Raw genomic sequence first — 23,813 nt, 5'->3', positions numbered from 1 at the left:
TGTATGTTGACCTTGACCTTTGACCTAACACCTTGTTATGGGAAAATCTCAGAAACCTTTATACTTACAGAAGTTTTGAATAGTTGGAAATGTTTGGGTCATTAAGGCGCAACTTCGTTACATTTGACACAAATGATTTGACCTTTCTATAAGGGGCATAACACCTGTTTTAGAATCAGCTTTTACTGTTAAACCAAAGGTCCAAGACCCATGGGGTCTTCAGCAATGTCATTGGGGACCAATGACCTTGACAAAGGTCACAAGGTCAAAGGTCAAGGTCATGTCCCAGATAGCGAACTCAGTGTTTTCAACCTTATATAAAGGATTTTTAGTGTGTTTTCAAGCTTGTTAAAGTTGACCTTGACCTTTGGCCTTACAACTTTTTATTGGATATCTCAAAAACGATTATACTTACAGAAATCGTAAATAATGAAATATATTTGGGACATAAAGGCGCAACTTTTTTACATTTTGACCGAAGAGATTTGACCTATCCGTAAGGGGCATAACCCCTGTTAACTGTTTTAGAAAAGACAAAATAAGCTTTAACTCATGAACCAAATGTCCTAGACTTATGGGGTCTTTTCTTATGACATCGTGGACCAATGACCTTGACAAAGGTCATAAGGTCAAATGTCAAGGTCATGTCTCAAATTCTGAATTATGTGTTTTTGACCATATTTTAAGGGTTTTGTGTGTGTTTTAGAGCTTTTCAATGCATTATACGCTTATTTAAACATATATTTTACATGATGAAAAGGAAAGACCTCTCAATTGTTCAAGAACAATTGACATTTTGATTATTATTATTATTCTTTCCGCCAAACTTTAACATTTCCCAAAAAAAAGTATGCGCCATGTTAAAATGATATTAGGTATCTAGTATCGGTTGACCAAAAGCTATCTTGTGGTGAGGGCACGACCGCGTCACATTTTCTTTATAGCGGTTATCTCCCCTAACACCGAAAACCTTGTTATCATTCTAACTCCATAACCGTAATAGGTAAAAAAAAACGAAGGGTGGAATTTGTTCAGGAGCAGACCCTGGTTCTTCGTTTTATTTGGATCGAAAAGATTCAACGACTCATTGGTAGGGTTATGCCCCTTTGAAAATTAATCAATGTCGGTTGGCCACTAAAACTCAGAAGCCGTAAGTTGTAGCCACCTAGGATCTTCACCAATGATCATCAATTCACGTGACCATGAAAATTGACTTAGGTCAAAGGTCAAGGTCATGACCTTAATTTTGACCTTAGCTTGTTATCAAATTTACTCAATGACCGTAAAAGATGGCTGATAAAATGTAACAAAGAAAATGTGTCTTTGCGAGATCTACATTTGTTATGTAGGTTAAAATTATTGGACCAACTATTATGGACCTAGGGCACCAAAACTGTTTTTCGGGTCCGAAATGATGATTTTTTGCTTATATCTCAAAAGAGGTTAGAGATAGAAAGAAACTTTGAATTGCAAAAATGTTCAGCATAATAAGATCTATAATATTAGGTCAATATCAGAGGTCAAGGTCCCTAGCAACGACATAAAACACCTAAGCAACCATACATTTTTGAACTTAGCAGGCTATGAATAATATAAATATGAAATATTTAATACTGGAAATGACATTTTTGTCCCTAGCAACGACATTTAAGTCCTGAGCAATCACTTATTTTTTTTAACTTGAAAGACTATGAATAGTACATATGACATTATTAATACTGGAAGTAATATTTTTATCCTTAGGAATGATTTTTATCCTTAGGAATGATTTTTGTCCTTAACAACCACTTGTTATGAACATTAAAGTCCTTAGCAACCATATATTTTTGAACTATGAAGGCTATCAATAAAAGAAAAAAGAAAAGACCTTTCAATTGTTCATGAACAATCGACCTTTTAATTTAATTTTCGTTCGGCGTAAAATCTTTCCATGATCACATTTTTTGTATTTTAGCCTGTTTATGGGGTATCCCACAATTTATGGTTTTTGGTAGTCACTTTTAAATTAAAAGAAAATGAATGTTTTATTCAATGTTAGGCTGTGTTCATAAATAGTTTCGATGCACATATCAGCAAGGGTCATTAGAATGATGAAGACATAAACAATAAACCATTCCCGAATAAAATTGTAATACTTAAAATTGGAAGGTTTTTAGCTGGCAATTTAACACATTTTTCTTTAAAAACGAGAAAACACATGATTCAAAAACATTATTTCATATTAAAGTGGAAAGATTATATTATTGAGATACAGCATACAAATTTTGAGGTACAAACTGCAAATAGTTTTGTTAAAAATCAAGAAATAAAAACATCGCTTATACCTTTTTTAACTACGGAAATTTCACATCCGTAATTTATATCCGTTATTTATAGTGACATTTATCATATTTATCAAGTTCAATTATTAGGACGTTTTGTTCAACAATGAATTTGTGATTTTATAGATAATCTATGAACTATTAGATATTTTTTAGCTTTTAAAGTGTGCTTAGATCACATATTGTTGTTCTTTATCGGTAAACAAGTTCTATTTGTGTTGCTAAAATTTTGACTTTTTATAATAGTTAACCGAATCCTTTAGATAAGATTTTTTTCCGGATTATGGCTAGTTTTTGGTTGTCCTGTAATATTTACACCTACTATTCTAAAAAGAAGAACTAATGAGATTGAGTTGGAAAAATGCATTGTGTGTCAATGTTCGTCACAAGAGCAATTAATATGCATGCGAGTGGTCGGGAAAACATATGATTGAAGCATGGGTGTTCGCAGAGTTTAAAAATTACACCATTCTAGGCCCTTTTAATACTGCAACTGACTTAGAAAAAGACGCTTCATTGACGAGTTTAATGTACCGGAATAACACACAGCTGGAAATTGTTTTAATGATAGAATAATATCTATATTTTAATTTCCGTTTGGTTGTAAAATCTTTCTATGGTCACATTTTTGTATTTAAGCCTGTTTGTGGGGTATCCCTCAATTTATGGTTTTGGGTAATCACTTTAAAATTTATAAAAAATAATGTTTTATTCAATTGTAGGCTCTGTTCGTATATTATTTTCAATGCAGATATCAGCAAGGGTCATTGGAATGATGAAGACATAAACAATAAACCATTCCTGAAAAAAATTATAATACTTAAAATTGGAAGGTTTTAAGCTGGAAATATAACACATTTTTCTTTGAAAACGAGAAAACATATGATTCAAAAACATTGTGTCATATTTAAGTGGAAAAAAGTATATTATTGAGATACAGTATGCACATTTTGATGTACAAATAGTTTTGTTAAAAATCAAGAAATAAAAACATCACTATACCTTTTTTTAACTTCGAAAATTTCACATCCGTCATTCATATCCGTTATTTATAGAAACATTTATTCATTTCAATTATCAGGACGTTTTGTTCAACAATGAATTTGTGATTTGTTAGATAATCTAAGAACTACTGGATATTTGTGAGTTATTTAAGTGTGATTTGATCAAATATTGTTGTTCTTTTTCTGTAAACAAGTTGTATTTGTTTCTTAAATTTTGACTTTTTATTATAGTTAACCGAATACTGTGGATAAGATTTTTTCCGGATCATGGCTAGTTTTTGGTAGTCCTGTAAAATTTACAACTACTATTCTAAAAAGGAGAACCAATGAGATTGAGTTGGAAAAATGCATTGTGTGTCAATGTTCGTCACAAGAGCGATTGATATGCGTGCGAGCGATCGGGAAAACATATGATTAAGGCATGGCTGTTCGCAGAGTTGAATGAAGAAATGAGATTAAAACTGAATTCACTGCTCTCGAAAAAAAAAATCTCATGATGAAACTGGTCCAAATGCCTTACGACGAGATGAAGAGCATGTCAAACTTATTATAGAACATGCTCACCAGCAGCTGATAAATCCTTTTAATGAAAAGTCTCATCTCAAGTCACTGATCAACATCTCAACTGGAATGCACGCGCCTAAAGGAATTGGATCCTCAATGACAAAAGCATTTGATGATGGTATAAAACTTGTCAAATCGTTTGTCAATGATGCTTTGGAAGAAGGTGACAACTGTGAATTCTATGGCCCAATACCTAGATCAGAAATCAAAACCTTCGAAGACTTGACAAAAAAGTCTGAAATCAAGGGCAGGTCAGGAGAGATACTTGATGTATATATTATTCCAGATATGAGTAATCCGTCGTGCCCTAGTTACTGCTGGGTGTGGTGAAGACATTACAATAGAGAAGATTCTATCACTCGCATATGGATCTATTCCTACCTCTCTTTTCCACGAGGACGGGACCATTTCAAAACATGTAAGGCCTATTTTTGTCATAAAATAGAAACAGAACCTGCATCTCAGAATCAGTTGGCACCGTATGATTGATCCGCTATCGTACTTATAAGGAACGAAATGGCCTTAGTACAATTGCTAAATGTTAAGACATTTAACACCGTGGGATACTTGGCTCTACTATTCATTTAAAATCAGATATCATGCATTACCAATGCTGCTAAAGTTGTTGCTGTCTTTGATAGATACGACAGACTCTGGTGAATGTAACATAAGGATTTGGTACACCATATATTTAATACAGGTCCCTTGTGAATGTAACGTTGGAGGATGTAGTACACCATATACAATACAGGGCCCTTGTGAATGTAACGTTGGAGGATGTAGTACACCATATATAATACAGGTCCCTTATGAATGTGACGTTGAAGGGTGTAGTACACCATATATAATACAGGTCTCTTGTGAATGTAACGTTGGAGGGTGTAGTACACCATATGTAACACTGGTCCCATGTGAATGTAACGTTGGAGGATGTAGTACACCATATATAACACAGGTTCCTTGTGAATGTGACGCTGAAGGGTGTAGTACACCATATATAACACTGGTCCCTTGTGAATGTGATGTTGGTGGGTGCAGTATACCATATATAGCACAGGTATCTGGTGAATGGAACGTTGGTGTAGTACATCATTTATAACAGGTCCTTTGTAAATGTAGCATTGGAGGGTAGAGTGCACCGTATATAACACTGGTCCCTTGTGAATGTAACATGGGAGGGTGTAGTGCACCATATAATACTGGTCCCTTATGAATGTAACATGGGAGGGTGTAGTGCATCTTATATAACACATGTCTCTGGTGAATGTAACATAAGGGTTCGTTACACCATATATATAATACAGGTCCCTTGTGAATGTAACGTTTGCGGGTATAGTACACCATATACAACACAGTTCTCTAGATCTGGTGAATGCAACGTTGGTGTAGTACATCATTTATAACAGGTCCTTTGTGAATGTAGCATTGGAGGGTAAAGTGCACCTTATATAACACATGTCTCTGTTGAATGTGGCATAAGGGTTTGGTACACAATATATAACACTGGTCCCTTGTGAATGTGATGTTGGGGGTGTAGTACACCATATATAACGCTGGTCTCTTGTGAATGAACCGTTGGAGGGTGTAATACACCATATATAACACTGGTCCCTTGTGAATGTAACATTGGAGGGGTTAGTACACCATATATAACACTGGTCTCTTGTGAATGTAACGTTGGAGGGTGTAGTACACCATATATAACACTGGTCCCTTGTGAATGTAACGTTGGAGGGTGCAGTATAATGATATACTGCACTTGATATAGAGTTGTTGTGTACCTCAAGTAGACATTGCTGCAAAAAGTTTTGATGGTAACACACAATAATATTCACTATGTGATGTTTATCTCGATTGAAATTATATGTACTTGAGGTGCAGATAATGTGTACCTAGGGCTCAAAAACCCTGTCAAAAGTTTTGATGGTTATACACAGCTATATTCATCAGAGTTGGGTGTATATAAGTTGCATCGGTCTCTACTTGAGGAACAGTTGAGGAACGTCAAGTATACAAAGCCTGTTGAAAGTTAAGATTGGAATACAGATCAATATTCAGTAGAATCGGGTGCATGTTTGTTGAATTGGTTTGCACTAGAGGTACAGTTGATGGGTATCTCAGGTAAACAAAACTTGTCGAGAGTTTTGATGGTTATACACATCATTATTCATGATTGTGTGTATCTGTACTTGATGAACATTTGATGTATGCATCATTAGACAAAGCTTGTCGAAAGTTTGGATTGGAATTCAAATCAATACTCTTCAGAGTTCGGTGTATGTAGTTTTGCATTGGTCTGCACTTGAGATGCAGTTGATTTTCACCTAGAGTAGACAAAGCCTGTCGAAAGTACGATGGTAATTCACATCAATATTCATCAAAGTGAGGTTTATGTAGATTGAATTGGTATGTATTTGAGGTGCAGTTCATTTGTTACTCAGGTAGACAAACCCTGTAAAAAGTTTTGGGTGTATGTAAATTATATCGTTCTGTACTTAGGGTACAGTTGATGTGTACATCGAGTCGACTAAAAAAAATTTGGTTGTAATACTTATTAATGTTCTTTGTGGTTTTGTTCATGTTAACGTTGTATGTCCGTACATGATGGTTAGTTGATTTGTACGTCCAGTAGAAAAAGCTGTCGAAAGTTTTGATGGTTATACACATAAATGTGTTGTGTATGTAGATTGAAATGATCTATACTTCAGATGCAGTTGATTTGTACATCAGGTAGACAAACCTTTTTGAAAGATTGGATGAGAATACACATTAATATTCTTCAGAGTTGGGTATCTGTAATTTGCATTGGTCTGAATTTGAGGTGCAGTTGGCGTGTACCTCAAGTAGACAAATCTTGTCGAAGTATGATGGTAATTACACATCAATATTCACCAGAGGGAGGTTTATGGAGATTGAATTGGTATGAACTTGAGGTGCAGTTGATTTGAACCTTAGGTTGACAAACCCTGTCAAAATGTTTGATGTTAATTCACATCAATATTCTTCAAATCTGGGTGTATGTATATTGCAATGGTCTGTACCTTAGGTTTTGTTGATGTGTACCTCAAGTTGACACAGCTATCGACAGTTTTGATGGTAATACACATAAATATTCATCAACGTGAGGTGTATGTACAATGGATTTGTCTATACTTGATATACAGATGATGAGTACTTTATGGAGACAAAGCTTGTCGAAAGTTTTGATTGTAAACCACATCTTCAGAAAAAAAATCTATGTGTATGTGAATTTTCATACAGAATGAGTTTATTAAAAGCTTCAGTGGCTAAGAAAAGATGAGTACTACAGTACTCCTGTCCATGTTTAATCTAATTTAAATGGTTTATCAAATTCACTTTTTATTAAAAGAAACAATAGAAAATCACCTGCTAACAATATATCAAAGAACAAGTATTTTGCTAGTGAATCACAAGTATTCTTTTGATATTACTTCACTTGTATTAAGGTTGTAGATTTGTTTGTCAATTTGTTTGATTTCAATTTAATAATAACCTTACACTTTGAATCTGAAAATTCAAAGTTGTGTACTTGAAATAAAAAAATCAACCAATGCTTTTCTAATTATTAAAGGTTACTACTGATGACTATAAAAGGGAGGTCAAGTTAGATATTTAATGATGTCTTTTAGTACAATTAGTAGAGAACTGTTCTATCAATTCTTTCCAAATTTTAATATTTTGTTACTGATGCTAATTTGAGGACAAGTTTGATGTTTGCAATTTTTGCTTGTGATTAAAATTATTGAAACAATGCATGCATATATACTAAACTAAATCGTATATGCACAATATTTACATTTATTACAAATTAAATCTATAACCTATAACAGACACATAATATTTCATTTATTTGTTGTTTATTGTAAGCTAATTAACTTTCCAGTATTGTACCAAAATGATGACCATGAGGTATGGATTTTTCTCATTGCTGAAGGCTGTAGTGTTGCCTATAATTGCTTTCTGGTACATCCACTTCATTTTAAATCTGGTGGATACCAGATAGTTGTCTCATTGGCAATCATACCACATCTCCTTATTTTTATATAGTCTCTGCTGTATTAGCTCGTTATAAGAAATTTTCTCCATTTTGCCAGTCAACACATTATTGCATAAACATCACTGCCATGAAATCAAATTCAACAAGGATAATAATTAAACTGAGCTTTCAGACGCTCAGTTCAGACGCTAACAATGAAATTAAATTAAATAATTTACTTCTGTGAAATATACAACAAAAAGACACATATACTGTTAAAAAATTTATTACATTTAACTTGTAATGTATCATATAGGATAACATGAGAAATTTGGAAAAAAAATAAAGAATATACATAGATTACATTAAAAAGGTGTAAACACTATTTCACCTTTTTAAAAAAAATCATTACACCCTAGCACAAAAATCCATAGTTCAAGATGTATATATATATTACTCCTTTCAAACTGTACAGAATATTTTTTCATTCATATAAAGATTATGTACACAAAAAATCAAGTATGCCATTGTGTGTTGATTGAGCAATTGAAACAATATAAATTACTGAAACAGAAAGAGATTTAATAAACTTTAGCCGAAAATATAGTTTATGGGTTTTTCTCAATGTTAATGGCTGTAAGGTTGCCTATAACTGCTTACATCCACTTCATTTGAACTTTGGAAAATAGATGTCTCATTGGCAATCATACCACACATCTCCTTATATTGATATAATTATGTTTATAAAATACTTTTGAAAAACTAAAGGCTCTAAAGAACCTTTGTCACTTGTGACCTAGATATATGTGCATCTTGAACTGTCACCACTCTCCTACAATACAGTCAGGGATATAATTCATTACTAATGTTGATCCCGTCTTGCTGATCCTTTTTGCTGTCTACAGTTTTTCTTTACTCCCGAAAGTATACCCCAATATTGCAAAACATGTGTAACAAGAATGTGTCCCAAGTACACGGATGCCCCACTCGCTCTATCATTTTCTATGTTCAGTAGACCGTGAAATTGGTGTAAAAACTAATTTGGCATTAAAATTAGGAAGATCATGTCATAGGGAACATGTATACTAAGTTTGAAGTTGATTGGACTTCAACTTCATCAAAAACTACCTTGACCAAAAACTTTAACCTGAAGCGGGACAGACGGACGAATGAACGGACGCACAGACCAGAAAAAAAAATGCCCCTCTTCTATCGTAGGTGGTGCATAAAAATCATCATGGGCAATTACTCCCACAAAAGAGTTGACTGACAATTTCTGCTATCTTGACAAATTTGCTTATCTTGTCCTGCTCATAATTTTTGCTTTCTAAAGATTTAACCTATCTATTATAGTTTCAAGATGATGGGCAAAAATGAAAAAAAGGTAAAACAACCATTCTGTGAGTATTGCATGGCAATACATAGTCCCCTACCGGTTAAGAAATCATTGTATAGGAACAAAATTCTAACTTGATATATATATTGTGTAAATTGACAGTACGTAGATCTGATCATTCAGAACAGCCCTTGTCTGATTTTCTCTATCTAAAACACTTTCCAAGATGCATGCAATAGACAAAACTTGCATTTTACCCCTATGTTCCATTTTAAGCCATGTTGGCAGCAGGATCATCAGACACAGTTTCAACTAGATATCCAAATGATGATTGTGGCTCAGTTTGGGTTCAATTGGTACAATTGTTTCAGAGGAGAATTTTTTTGTAAAATTTAACAATGCATGCAAACTGATGAGAAAAACTTGATTCTTCTTTAGGAGAGCACAAATAGTCCTAAAATAAAAAGGTAAAATGTCAAATTGTGTATAAAATAAAATCAAACAATACTTTGATAAAATGCCTTGCTGAGCGCAGCCTGATACAACCGCAGAGGTCGAACTGTAAACAGTTGGGGCAAGTTTTGACACAGTATTCAAGCTTGATACTGTCTGAATTTGGATTGTGATCAAATTTTTGACATAATATAGGTTTCTGACACAAAATAAATGTGGTCAAAGATCTTAAAATTTTGAAATAGGACATTTAATGTACCTAGAATGGTCTGATATCCATAATCTAACAACATGCTAAAATTCAAAAAAAGAAAGAAAAAAAAAGAAGAAGAAGAAATTTCAATTACACAGTATTGTCATGATTGTGCAATACCAAAAATCTTCAATTACACAGTATTTGGGCAATAGCAAAAAATCTTCAATTGCACAGTATTGCACAATAAAACAGTATTGCGCATAAGCAAGAAATCTTCAATTGAAAAGTATTGCGCAATAGTAGGGAATCTTCAATTGCAGTGTTGCGCAATAGCAAAAAATCTTCAATTGCACAGTATTGCACAATAACACAGTATTGCATAAAAGCACAGTATTGCGTATAAGCAAGAAATCTTCAATTTTAAAGTATTGCGCAATAGCAGGAAATCTTCAATTGCAGTGTTGCGCAATAGCAAAGAAATCTTCAATATTGCACAGTATTGCATTTGGTGTATTTCTCCTGCCATATCAGTATTTTTTGCTTTTATATATTTATCAGGAATAATCAATAAAAAAAAAAAAATATTTGAAAATCCCCCCCAATTTTTTTAACCCCCATTTTAGTTATTACCCCAAAACTCAATCCCAGCTTTCCCTTTGTGATATGGTACCTTGCAGTACAATAACAGAGAGATCCATACACTTTAACACATATTATTGTCTATAAACTAGTAAAATACTTGTTTCTGGCCCCTAATTCCTGAATGTTTGGGGCAATTACCCCAAAAATTCAATCCTAGCTGTCTATATAGTATATATAGTCTTGCATTACAATTTCAGAGAGGTCTATACACTTTTACCCGAGTTATTGTCTGGAAACCAGAAAAATGCTTGTTTTTGGCCCCTTTGTGGACCCTAATTCCTAAACCTTTAGGGCAATTTTGCTTTTTGTAACTTGTTAAAACAAAAGAAATCAAGTTATGTCGATTTTTTGTAAACTTCTTAGCTAATACCCTGTTTTACACAATTATATAATCATGGCTATGGTGTACATCCATTATTCATTCTTACTAATGCCTCAATAACCATATCACGGTCTTCTTTTTTTAAGAGATCTTTTGTGTCAGAGTAGTAAATGCAACTTCTTCCACTTCCAATAAAACTTTTGTCAGTTATTTCATTCTGATGATACTGACTATAGTCAAGAACAGTTATTGTCACCTAAAATAAAAACAGATTTGCAATCACTCATTAGTTTTTCCCCCAAATTTAACAGGTTCTGCATACAAAAAATGTACAAAATAGATAGTATATTGTCTGCTTTCATTTTCTATATAATTAAAATTGCCAGGCAGGGGTAAGCAAGAAAAACTTGCAATGTTTGTTTATGATCATCCATATTCGTTTTTTTTTCAAATTGTAAAGGGCACTCTACTACTTACTTTTCAAATATTCTTATAATTTATTTTTATTAATATCAATTTGTACTTTTTATTCAAAATCCAATATTTAATGAAAATTCCTGTAGCACTTTCAGCTTTTTTTGATATTCTGGTTAAAATCATCATTACAGGGCAATAACTCCAATAAATAGCCAATAAAACCACATATATATACCAAATATCATTGACTTAACATTAGTGGTTCATCTTAAACTGATCTAATAACAAACTAATACATGTATGTAAACTAAGCAAAATTTTCAAAATCAATAGACCATGACTGAGGGGTAAGGATTCAATATTGTCCATGCAAATGAGATATGCTTATACTTATACACAACTGCATACCAATTATCATTGACCTACCACCACAAGAAGTGTCAAGAAGCAACAAGAAGGAAAAAAACTAGAGTCAAAAAGACCAAAAAAAAAGCAACAAGAAAGATTATATATACTCATAAAACAATAAATTTATAGAAAAAGTCAATTTATTACAGTTGAATATTTGCTGTTTTTTACAGTTTCAAATTTCGTTATATATTTGGTAGCACTACAAACATCTTGCAGTTAATGAAGCTTAATACCAATATTTTATTGCATTATTTCAAAATATGTATCAATCTGAACATTTTGTAACAATCCCATGTCCCATCATATACATGATATATATATTTTATATATGGACCTTTTTAGTGAAACAAATAAAGATTAGTTAATCATATAATTCGATTTGAAACTTTGATATATCAACCATGCCAAGTCTTCATATATATAATTGATTCATATATATTCTTACATTGATACCAGTGGATTATCAAATTTATCCAATCAAGATAGTTAAATTATCAATTTAAAGTCTGAGCCTCAGAAATTTATACTTTAACTATCGAGATTGGAAAAATCGAAAAATCCACAAGTAACTATGTAAGAATCTGTTTCTCCGATGATCATGATGATTAAAAAATAACTTTTCTTTATTTTGTTTGTTTAACAAAAATCCCCTTTGAGTGCCTTTCACATTCTACGAAGTTGTCAATTTTATTAACACCTGTTAGCATTCATATTTTGATTCATCCAGTTAGCTAATAAACAGCTGCGCCATGAGCACATGATACACCCATTGCGTTTTGAAGGAAATAAAGTTCAATAACTACTCAATGTCATATCAGAAATTTATAAAAATCGAAAGGGAGCCTAAGTCAATAGATATAAACAATACACCAAAGTTTCATGAGAACTGCTGAAAGCATTTTTGAGTTACTGTCCAAAAACTGGAAAATACCACCCTTCTTTAATGAATAAAACCCAATTACTTAGAAATGTAAAATTTATAAAAATTATAAGCTTAAGGGAGCTTACATCAATAAATATAAACACAATGAAACAATTCAACAAAGTTTCATGAGAACTGCTGAAAGTATTTTCGAGTTCTTGGCTGAAAACTGGAAAATCCCCCTTTTTATACGACAGCAAAAAATTTGTTGGGATCGTATAATGGCATGATGTTGTCGTCTGCGTCGTTGTCGTCGTCCGAAGACACATTTGGTGTCCAGACAATAACTTTAGTTTAAGTAAATGGATCTCTACAAAATTTAATGAGAAGGTTCAACTGATAACAAACATATGTTACTATAGATTAAGAAAAAAAGAGTAGACAACTCATGAATGTATCTGTAATAACACATGTATGTTATTTTTCTCTAATAACTTATTTAAGTTACACCCTTGACTGTCAATAGATATTTACAATTCACTAAAATATCTTGCAAATTGGTGAAAGCATTTTTGAGTTATTGTCCTAAAACTGGAAAATCCCCCTTTTTTTAATGAATAATACCCTATAACTCTGAAACGTAATATCTATAGTTTATAAAAAACGACAGGGAGCTCATGATCATGTCAATAGATATGAACCATTCCCCCAAAGTTTTATGCACATTGGTTAAAGCATTTTTGAGTAAATGTCCAACATATTGACGACGGACAGACGAACTGGCGGACAGACAAATGGACGGACAGACGAACTGACGGACAGACAAATGGACGGACAGACAAAGGTATACCATAAAACGTCCCGTAAATGGGATATAAAAAATTATGACCCATAAAATCATCCAATGATCTTTTGAGATCACTGGCAACCACATGTTGATTAAAATTTTCTATACAATGGGTTCAGGCAGGGATAAATTTCCAAAGAATTAGACTAAACTGTAAACTAAGTATATCTATTTAAACATAATCATCTTTGATAACAAAAAAAAACTATCTCTAGAACAAATGAACTAATGTTTATTTTCTTCTCTCAGTATCATAAAAAAATTTAAGAAGTAACATGTCTTCCAATTGGTCGAAAGAGTTTTGTTTATCAGCTCATAGACATAATTTTGTCATGTGACTGTTGAGTCATCAACTTTTTTTCATAATTTACTCCTGTTCAAAATGGAGTTTATAATTAAATTATAAGGAAAAACATAAAAATGTTGTGCACACTTTAAAATAATCCGCTGCATGGCTTTTTCAGTGTGACCACATTTCTAATATCATTTCTTCATAGACAGAAAAAAAATTATCACAAACTAACGAATACATGTAAACTAAGCAAAATTTTTGAAGTAAATAGACCATGACTGAGAGTGTGGGCCAAACAATCTCCGAGGAAATGAGATATGACAATGCTTATATACAACTGCATAACAAATATCATTGACCTACCACTAGTGGTTCCCTATAAATTTAACTTAATCACAAACTAATACATGTAAAGTAAGAAAAAGTTTCAAAGTCAATAGACTATGACTGAGGGGTCAGGGTCAAATTATATCTCCTTGGAAATGTGATGTGCCAATGCTAATACCAGTACATACCAAATATCATTGACTTACCAATAGTGGTTCACCATAGACCTAATCACAAACTAAAGCATTGTTGATGCAACCGTCACCCCAACCACTGCCAGAAATATCATACCTTTATTGGAAATAATGGATATCTTAATTGTTTTTAATTGGAAATTAGTTTATTTGTGACATTTGGAATACAAACTTTATGATTCAATATAGTTTATGGATTTATTAATATTCTTACAATGTAGCTTGTGATAGAATTTTGTCACATTGTCAGCAAACATTTGTTAATAAAAATGGCTGCACATCTAGCACTGACCAGGTAATGGAAATTTCTGGCACAGCCAAGACTAGTTCCAAAAGTGACAATATTTTCAGCCTAACTAATGACCACAGGCAACTTATTTTGCCAGGTTATGATAACAATAACAGTGTTTTTCAAGCAACTATTGAAAATATTAATGTAGGAGGTGAAGCTATGGGTAATGCTCCTTTCAATCAAACACCGGAAGTAGCTATACCATATATTTTCAAAATGCTAAATAAGAATCACTTATACATTCAAAATTTGATGCAAAAACAGAATTAAAAATCTAATACTATTAGCACCAAATTAAAGGTTAATTCTAGACAATCGGCAACAATGGTTGGACCAAGAAAGATAATTCATAATGAATCCAGAAAAGATAACTCTCACTTACAACTAGACAGTTTGTTTGACAACACAAACAATAATATCTCAGCACCTTCTGATTTATATTCAAATGTTTCAAGTGTTTGAATTGAAAGATGAATGTTGCTAAGTGTAGTACTATGAAATTATCTATCTAAAGTCATTAAATCTTTTTAAGTCGTGAACGTTTCCCCTCAAAATCTTTTCTTCAGTCTTTTCAAAACGATTACGAAACTTCTTGTACATTTTGTAGTTGATGCTGCAAATCATTGATAGAGGTTCAGGAAGTCACAAGGAACTCATTCTTGACTAAGAGGGAGCAATGCAGGCTTAGCATTGGAATTGTTCCAAATGATAATAAGTGAAAATATTTGTTATTCTATAATGAAATAAATATAAATAAGCAATATATATCAGACTGTATTCAATCACACCACCATGTAGACGCGAGTGGTTTTTCATGGTGGAAGTTCCTCCATAGTTAAATTTTCATCCAGGAAGATCACTGAATGCTATTGATTAAGTTCAATGCTGTCAATAGATTTTCTTATTCATTGTATAATTCTTATAAAACATTTCTTACCTGTGTTCCAATAACTATCATCCCTGGAAGAAATTTAGAATTACATGAATTATCGGATCTTTTCACATGTTTCATAAAACTCCATGTATGATGTCCATGAGCATGAACTAAAAGTTCTCCCCCATGCTGGGCAAGAACAGGTTGTTTTATTCTTTTGAAAATTTCTGGTTCTTCATAAAGAGGTTCTTCTTGTGTATCAGAACTTGATGAGCTATCATTACTAGTTTTTCTTTTTGGTCTAGTTCTCTTAGGTTGGACACATTTCTCTAACTTGTGAGATAAATTTTTTACCTGAAATAATTATTTTAATCTTTGAATACTTACATAACTTATAACTATAAACAGTATAGATAGTTCTATATCTAACTTTTGATTATGTCTTTAAGTCATTTTAAAATTAAACATAACATTGAACTTTATAATCAGGGCCAAATATGGCACTTAGGGATCATAGATTTATTCTTACGAGCAAGCTCCGAGCATGCTCGGAGGATGCTCGAAGCTTTTTAAGTAGGCTCTTCAACAGTACTGTGTAATGCTTGGAAAGAAATCTCAAGTCTCCACAAAAAGTAAAAGTCATTTAAATATTTTCTTATTATATTTAATAATCATTCCTTCTTTTATAATAAAAAAATTCTCAAATTTTATAATTAGATGATATGATTTAAAAATAGTTTATATTATATAATATGCTACATAAAAGTCATCAAGACACAAACAACAGTCAGGTGGCGATACTAAACAAGTAATTTTTTTAGTCACTTTTATAAGTATTTTTTGTTTTTAAAAATTATTTAATAACTCAATAGTTATTTTAAATGTCAAATTAAGCATAGACTAAATGTAGTTTTTAAGAATTTTTATCATTTCATTAAATAAAATTAAGTATTTATCCAATTTTAGATGAGTATAGAGAGGTTACTTTAAAAAATAAAGACAAAAATATTACTTTAATAAATTATTTTATACAACTTCATAAAACTTAGTACTTACAATTATTTAAGGAATATATGTAATTGCTTTTAATTAAGATTCAAATTTCAAATAACTTCAAGTCTTAATTAAAGGTTCCATATCTAGTTATAACTGTATCTCTAAGATTTTAAGGGGAAATGATATTTTAATAACCCCAAGAGGCCAATCTTTGACCAAGAAGTGTGTCATCAGAAAAGCAATTAGTGCTTGTTGAGGATTTCAATAGTTTTACCAGTATATTTCATGGGGAAAATAACCAGATGTCTGTGAAAATTTGTTAAAGCTAGTAAAATCTGTATGAATGGACACCTATAAAAATAATATTAACAGAAGTTACTTATTCATGATATGGAAGTAATATTTCAAACAGCCTCGTTTTCAACATAACTTGTATAGGTAATTTTGAAAATTACTTGTTTAAGTAATGCCCCCAACTAAACAATGGTAATATGTTTTTTTTAAATAGCAAACTAAGTTCTTTTATAGAAAATTATGGCTACTTTAAGAAAAGTTGTAAATCATTAGTGGAAGCCTGGTTTGAGGGGGTAATACCACCATTGTTTTCCCTCTAGTACGTCTCTCTTTACTTGGCATTTTTTTTTAATTGTGCAGATTTAGCTTTGTTTTAAATAAAGAAATACTTGGCATGAGTAAAATTATTTTCCCCCTATAAGTCTTTGTTTAATTGTCATGATTGTTATATTTCAAAAAAAATATGCAGAATTTATCTATGTTTTAAATAAAGAAATACTTGACATAAATAAATGTCCTGTACTACAGTGAAAATATAGCATAACTTTTCAGTGCATATATGAAAGTAAACATCACCAGAAGTTAACCAATCAAATTCTCTCCCCCTTTTTTCCCTGTAGAATATAGTATATTTTTATTGCTTTGAAACACCCAAGAAACATGTTTACGACTCAATAAAAAACTTTTCTGCAATGAAATGGAGGGTTAATTTCAAACAACTGTCAAATTTAATGAATATAAAAAAAGATCAACCCTTTTTGCATTAAACTGAATGTACTATGTTTTGGTAGTATGGTTATAAATCAATAACCATAGTTTGTGTTTTTGATGACTTTTATATTTCATTTCATATAGTACAAATTTAAAATATATTTATATTTCAAATGTAAAATTTGAGTGTTTTTTAGTATCATGTGTATTGAAAAAGAATGATAATTATTAAGAAAATGTTTTAAAATCATTTTCTTTCTGTGAAGACTTGATACCTAGCATTGTACAGTAATATTGAAGAATTTCTCATCTATTTTATAGTTTTGTAAAATTAACGCAAGATTTGTTTGAATAGACCAGATGTTTACACAGGTGTTAATAGAGCTTCCTCTATAATGCTCTACTTTCCTTATTATAAAAGTGCTATAGATTTGATTGACATCTTAATGAATCATGATAATTATTGTCACATAAACTGCTGAGAAGAGCCTACTTAAAAAGCTCCGAGCATCCTCCGAGCATGCTCGGAGCTTCCTTGTAAGAATAAATCTATGATCCCTTACCCAACTCACTCCTTTAAGAAAGTTTTTTGTCAACTTTATGTGCTTTCTAAAAAAATTAATGTGCATTGATTTTGAAAAAAATCATTCAGTTATATTAAACCAGAGGCTCTCAAGAGCCACAATCGCTCAGCTGTTTGCTTAAAATCTTTCCACAGTGATAATTTTGCTTTTCAATATATATTATTGAGTGTCTTTAAAATTCTATTTAAATGTTCTTTGTATCCTTCATATTTTCTTCATTTTAGTTATATAGTGGCTATGTTTCTTGACATACAAGGAAATAAAATACAAAATTTATACTAGATATTCTGAAACTCATTCAGCCTAAGTTTTGCTGAAATTGATTCTGTAGTTTTAAAGCAAACAAACTAAATGAACAAATTCAGAAAAAATGTCTTTAGAGGGAAGTAACTCCTTAAGAGGTCAATTGCCAATTTTGGTCATATAAAACTTTTTTGTAGATCTTACTTGCTGAACATTTTTGCTGTTTACAGTTTATCTTGATCATTTATAATATTCAAGATAATATCCAAATACTGCAAAATTTCCTTAAAATTACCAATTTACTGGCAGCAACCCAACAATGGGTTATCAGATTCATGCGGCCATGTTTTTAGACAAAACAGAAAATAAAACACAAACATTATTCTAGATACCCTAAGGATCATTCAGCTAAAGTTTGGTAGGAATCGGTTCAGTAGTTTAAGTGTAGAAGATGTTTGAAATAGTTTACACCAGATGGATGACTACAGACGGAGGACGCCAAGTGATGGCAAAAGCTCACAGTTCCTTTGGAAAGGTGAGCTAAAAAATAAGAGAAATGCATTAGTTTTTCAGTTTTCAGTTAAAAGTTCAACAAGCTAAAGTTTAAAATTTAACCAAAATCTGTGGCAATGGTGACAAGAGCCGACGGATTTCCTAGGATATCTCAAGAAATCTTGACTGTTTGACCCATAACCCTTAAAATAAATCCCAACCTTCTACTTATAACATTAAACATTATGGTACAATTTCAGAGTTTATTCACTGACGAGCAATTGTACGTTTAATTTGTGTCCTGTTTAAAACATTCTGTCAGTTTTATATTTTCTCAAAACTTATGTAAACTGCAGCTGGTGTCACTAGTTGGACAGTAACTAATTGCCTTTCTAGATCCCATATGATCCCCCTACAGTTTATAGTTGGGGTAGGTGTTGCTAAGTGTTTAGATTTTTATGTAATATATGTGAAATTTAGGTGCTGTAAGAAAGTTTTGCCAGTCCTTTCACCTATTTGCCAGATCTACTTTTTAATAAAAATAAAAAGTAGTTCCCATATTTAATATATACCCCAAAACCTTGAGATTTATAGGGTGGTTTAATGATGGAGACCACATTCAACTTAAATTTACAAATAATTCTGCAACATCAAGTAAATAAATGACAATGTTATACTGCACTTGCCAATAAGACAACTATCTTAAGCATCCAGAACAATTAGACCAAAACAAAGAAAGTGTCAAGCTGCATAATTTGACGTAAAAAACGGATATGTGTATTCATTCATCAACTAAAATGAATCAAAGCGCGAAAGCGCTGTAAAGGCAGTTAATTACAGGTTGTGTGTATTTTTAGTCCAGTTATATCATTATCTTGCATAGTACATTGTACTTATCAGAGGTGGCTTTCAGTATTTAAGATTTAGAGTTCTCTAATGATATTGAACAAGTTTTATGAATGTCATATTCTGAGCACTATATGAAGGCGATTGTTCTCATTTGTTTATGAACTAGTGCATTATGTCCAGTTTGTACCTTTTTTATCTATGTTTATATATAGTCAAATACTGTTAAAAATAGTTTGGCATTTTCTTTTTAGTAATAAGTAAATGTTATCAACTGTATTTTATTCGACTTTGCAAATGTGGTTTGTTACTGGTAAGTACAATGTATGGGTGATAGTTGTTTCATTGGCAATCATGACACATCTCCTTATTTATATAATGATCTATATTCAACGACCTCAGGTACAAAAAAAATGTATGTAACTAAACTATGATGGGAAAACTTTGACTTCTTTCTTTTATATAAACTTTTGATTTGGTACCATAAAACTATGTAGAATAAATGTACATTGCAACATGTCAACTCTTTCAATGACAATACTTTTTTTAGAAACTATAACTCCAAGCAAAATTATATTTCCAAGTATAAAGTAATTTATGAATGAAACAAGAGTGCACACGCTGAAATGTCTCGCCTTCTTTACTAATCATTGATATTATGTTGATAGTCCTAAATATAAAGCTTTATTACAACTGTCACATAAACTTAACATTAACCAAGTAAACTAAACATTGACCAATATAACAAGAAAATCAGGTCAAGGTCAGATGAACCATGCTAGGCAGGCATGTACAGCTAACAATTCTTCCATACAACAAATATAGTTGACCTATTGCTTATAGTTTAAGAAAAATAGACCAAAACACAAAAACTTAAAACTGAGCAATGAACCTTGAAAATGAGGTCAAAGTAAAAAAAAACCTGCGTGACTGACAAATAGATCATAAAATATTTCCATACACCAAATATAGTTGAACTATTGCATATAGTATTAGAAAAAAAGACCAAAACTCAAAAACTTAACTTTGACCACTGAACCATGAAAATGAGGTCAAGGTCAGATGACACCTGCCAGCTAGACATGTACATCTTACAATCATTCCATACACCAAATATAGTAGACCTATTGCATACAGTATAAGAAAAACAGACCAAAACTGCACTTTGGTTCGATAAACTCACTGAATATCATACCACATCTCCTTATTTTTTTATGCATTACAATTTACATGTGCATGTAATTGTAAATAATATTTATATATATATATCAGAACAAACTTCATTGCGTCACTTTTATTTATGCATCCTTTGGCACAATACAAGTTCTAAAATTACACAACATAAAACAACTAAATGTTATTTCAGATGAAAGTTTTGTTTCAGTTCCATTCATAGGATTAATTAGAATTTTGTATGTTTTGCCAAGTCCAATAATTAGCTCTATGTGCATGTGTTAATTGGAGACTTTTCTATCCCGTATAAGAGTTTTGGAACTAATTCTGTTTCTTTTTTTGAAAAAAGTGAGCAAACAAATCTTGCACATTTAAACCTTTGTCTGCCATCACACTGTCACCTGGATCACATAATTGAACTACACATGTATTCTACATCTTTCAACTATTTCACAGTCACTGGTACAACCAACATATGCATTAGAGACATACATTTTTGTAGTTGACTAAACCACCAGGTGTCGAACATACAAGTATTTTCAGTGTTTCTGTTTTTATATGATGAAAAGGTTGCCTGAGCTCTAGGAGCTTTATGTTTTATCACGGGATATTCTGTGCTGTCAATAATAATCCAAGTTGTAGGAAACTTTAATTTGAAGTTGGATGGCGAAAAATACCTGACTAAACCACTAAACGGCCAAGTGTTAGCCTCACGCCACTGTTTAGACATAAAAAAAATAATTTTCAAATGACACCCTATCAATTTGAAAATATATGTATCTCAAACAATGTGCTGCTGGACCAAGTGTGGTCAAAACAAATAAAAATTTAGTATACAACTCTAAACTGGTATAAAAATGCATGGCTGTGTCACATGTCTTCATTTCAAAATTCTCTGCTGAAAATATAGGCATTGATGGTGTTTGTGTAATTCCATCTGTGAAGCTCAACATTAGCTCGGCAGTTGGTGGTGGACAGTCATAAATCCTGGCTGCAGTATGAATGACTTCTTCAGGAAAACCAACTTTACAATTAAAACTTTCCTCTAGATTTCTACTACAATATTCATCAAGTTTAGTTCTTTTGTTTTCACAGGAAACTGCCCTGATTTTTCTTTTTACGGACGATTCAGTCTCTTGCTTGATCCAGGAAAATAGGCTGGGAATGGCAGTAGACTTAAGTCTCTGCATGGAGGGTTTGCGCTCTGAAAAAGGTTATAAAACATTAGTTTTTTGATAATTAAATGAACTTCCATTAGCAATGCATACTTTGTACTACCTGGCAAAATATTAACTAGATTTATTCATTACAATCTGGATAAAACTATGTTAGCCTGATTCAATGTACATCAAAATGTATGGTATGTAAATCCAAAGGACAAACAATGAGAGACGTATGCAACAAACACACATTGTTTGTACCTAAATAACTATAATATAGATGAGAGCATGTCATTGTTTTGTTCCTGTTAACATTGTCATTGATATTTTTCAAGAAAGTCTATGAGGCATAGCTTATGCATTCCTGTCATTACTACATTAGCATAATTACTGCTAAAATAATTCTCAGTATGATATACCTCTTGGAAGAAATCATTATAATTGTAGCAAGCACCAAAAAATCTCAAACAGATCACATTGAATCGTAATACAAAAAAATATGACGTCTTGAGAATTAACCACCCCCTTTTATTCTAAAACGATAATTGCGGTTGTAAACAGACTTTGGTTTATTCGCATGGCGATTACATATATTTTAAAAAGAAAATAGAGTTTTACCATGAATAGTTTCCTGCACGTAGTCTTTTTCAGTAAAATGTGCCTTGCAAACAACAGCTGATTGGGAAATCGTGTTCTCGTCCAATCTGCGTATGGGCCATGGCGTTGATCCAACTTTTCCTTCTTTTTAAGTCATTTGGAAATGCATGTCCTCCTCTTAAATGACATCCAGGTACACAACAACAAGTACTTGGCATCGTTAATTAAAAATGCAACTGTATAGTTGCACAGTGCAGAAACCGGAAGTTTAAGAACAGGATCGGCTACCACGGCGCCACCTATTCAGGAACGACAATTTGCTACTTTATATAACTGCGAAATAACAATCAATAACGTTAGATTGGTTCACGTGCATAAACAGAAATGCGCCTTAAATTGTATAATATAATTCATGTTCAGTCGACCTTTAATTATTATATCAACGACTGAAATGATTTATAAACATCTAGATTGCAGATAACACTCGAAATTAACCTGACCTCTTTACACAAGGAATTCAAATAATTCTAGTTTGTCAATCGGTTGACTGCTTATAATGTAAAATACAAATATATCAAAAGTTTTTAAAACTAACAAAACACAATGATCGTTTCTCTATTTCCCAATGTAAATGAAATGAAACAAAAAACATTTTATATCACAATAAGAAGAGGAGAGAATCAACATTTTCCGGATCTACTTGGAGCCTAATGACCCCCCCACGTAGATAAGTTGGATAACGCGGAAAGAAAGATTAACACGGCAACTAGAAAGGCATTAAAGCACTGCCTTTAAAAAAATAATATATAAACTGTTTTTGTTTAATTCAATTTACATAAATCTGGGTTAAGGTGTCCCTTATCAGAACAAAAAGTTTCCGATGCTTTCCAACTACATATCATGTCATAATTGATTTGGCATTTCACTTTTTCCAACTGATTTCGTTTTTGACGAAACCCTGTGTTTATCGTTCTATAGCAATGTTCTCGTTAAGGTACGCAAACACGCCCTTGCGTTCAATGGACGCTTCCTAAAATCACTAGCTGAGTCTTGTTATCATCATAACTTTCCCTCAGCTATCAAAAAGAAGCCGAAAACATGCTTCCATTCAATATTTTTATCGGACATTTACTTTCGTTTTAATTCATTGTATGTTATGATAAATCCCGAGCAATTCGAAAAAATATGACAGCATGTCACACGCTAATTGGATAAACGCCGAGAAGATCGAAATGTTTTACACGTGTACCTTTCACTAGTAGCAAGATTTAAGTCTGAAACGGTCATTTTGGTCTGATCAAGTCTTAATCGCCTTGATTTACTGCTAGGGAAAAACGTTAAGACCGGTTTAGACTTTCAGACTCTG

At 32.1% G+C, this 23,813-nt stretch overlaps 2 protein-coding genes and 1 long non-coding RNA gene across 4 annotated transcripts in view; 1 reads left to right on the top strand and 2 right to left on the bottom strand.

The window, feature by feature from the left end:
- Positions 1–23,813, top strand: part of LOC127712220 (beta-glucuronidase-like) — a 988,629-nt gene that overhangs the window by 806,904 nt on the left and 157,912 nt on the right. The window lies entirely within an intron of this gene.
- LOC127712225 (uncharacterized) overlaps positions 8,157–23,813 on the bottom strand; it is an 83,774-nt gene continuing 68,117 nt past the window's right edge. For both annotated transcript variants that reach the window (XM_052218548.1, XM_052218549.1), the window contains 2 exons: positions 15,415–15,705; positions 8,157–11,091 (listed from right to left, as the gene is read on the bottom strand). In XM_052218548.1, coding sequence (XP_052074508.1) covers positions 10,912–11,091; positions 15,415–15,705 — 471 coding nt within the window. In that variant the 3' untranslated portion in view covers positions 8,157–10,911. The remainder of the gene's footprint in view (positions 11,092–15,414; positions 15,706–23,813) is intronic.
- Positions 20,796–23,173, bottom strand: LOC127712238 (uncharacterized). Its single transcript, XR_007986999.1, has 2 exons — positions 22,469–23,173; positions 20,796–21,894 (listed from the first exon to the last, which is right to left on the bottom strand). It is a non-coding gene; the product is annotated as an uncharacterized LOC127712238 (long non-coding RNA).

The sequence above is a fragment of the Mytilus californianus genome, unplaced genomic scaffold (assembly GCF_021869535.1).
Source record: "Mytilus californianus isolate M0D057914Y unplaced genomic scaffold, xbMytCali1.0.p SCAF_8, whole genome shotgun sequence".
Lineage (NCBI taxonomy): Eukaryota > Metazoa > Mollusca > Bivalvia > Mytilida > Mytilidae > Mytilus > Mytilus californianus.
This window is presented reverse-complemented; position numbering and strand designations above follow the sequence as displayed.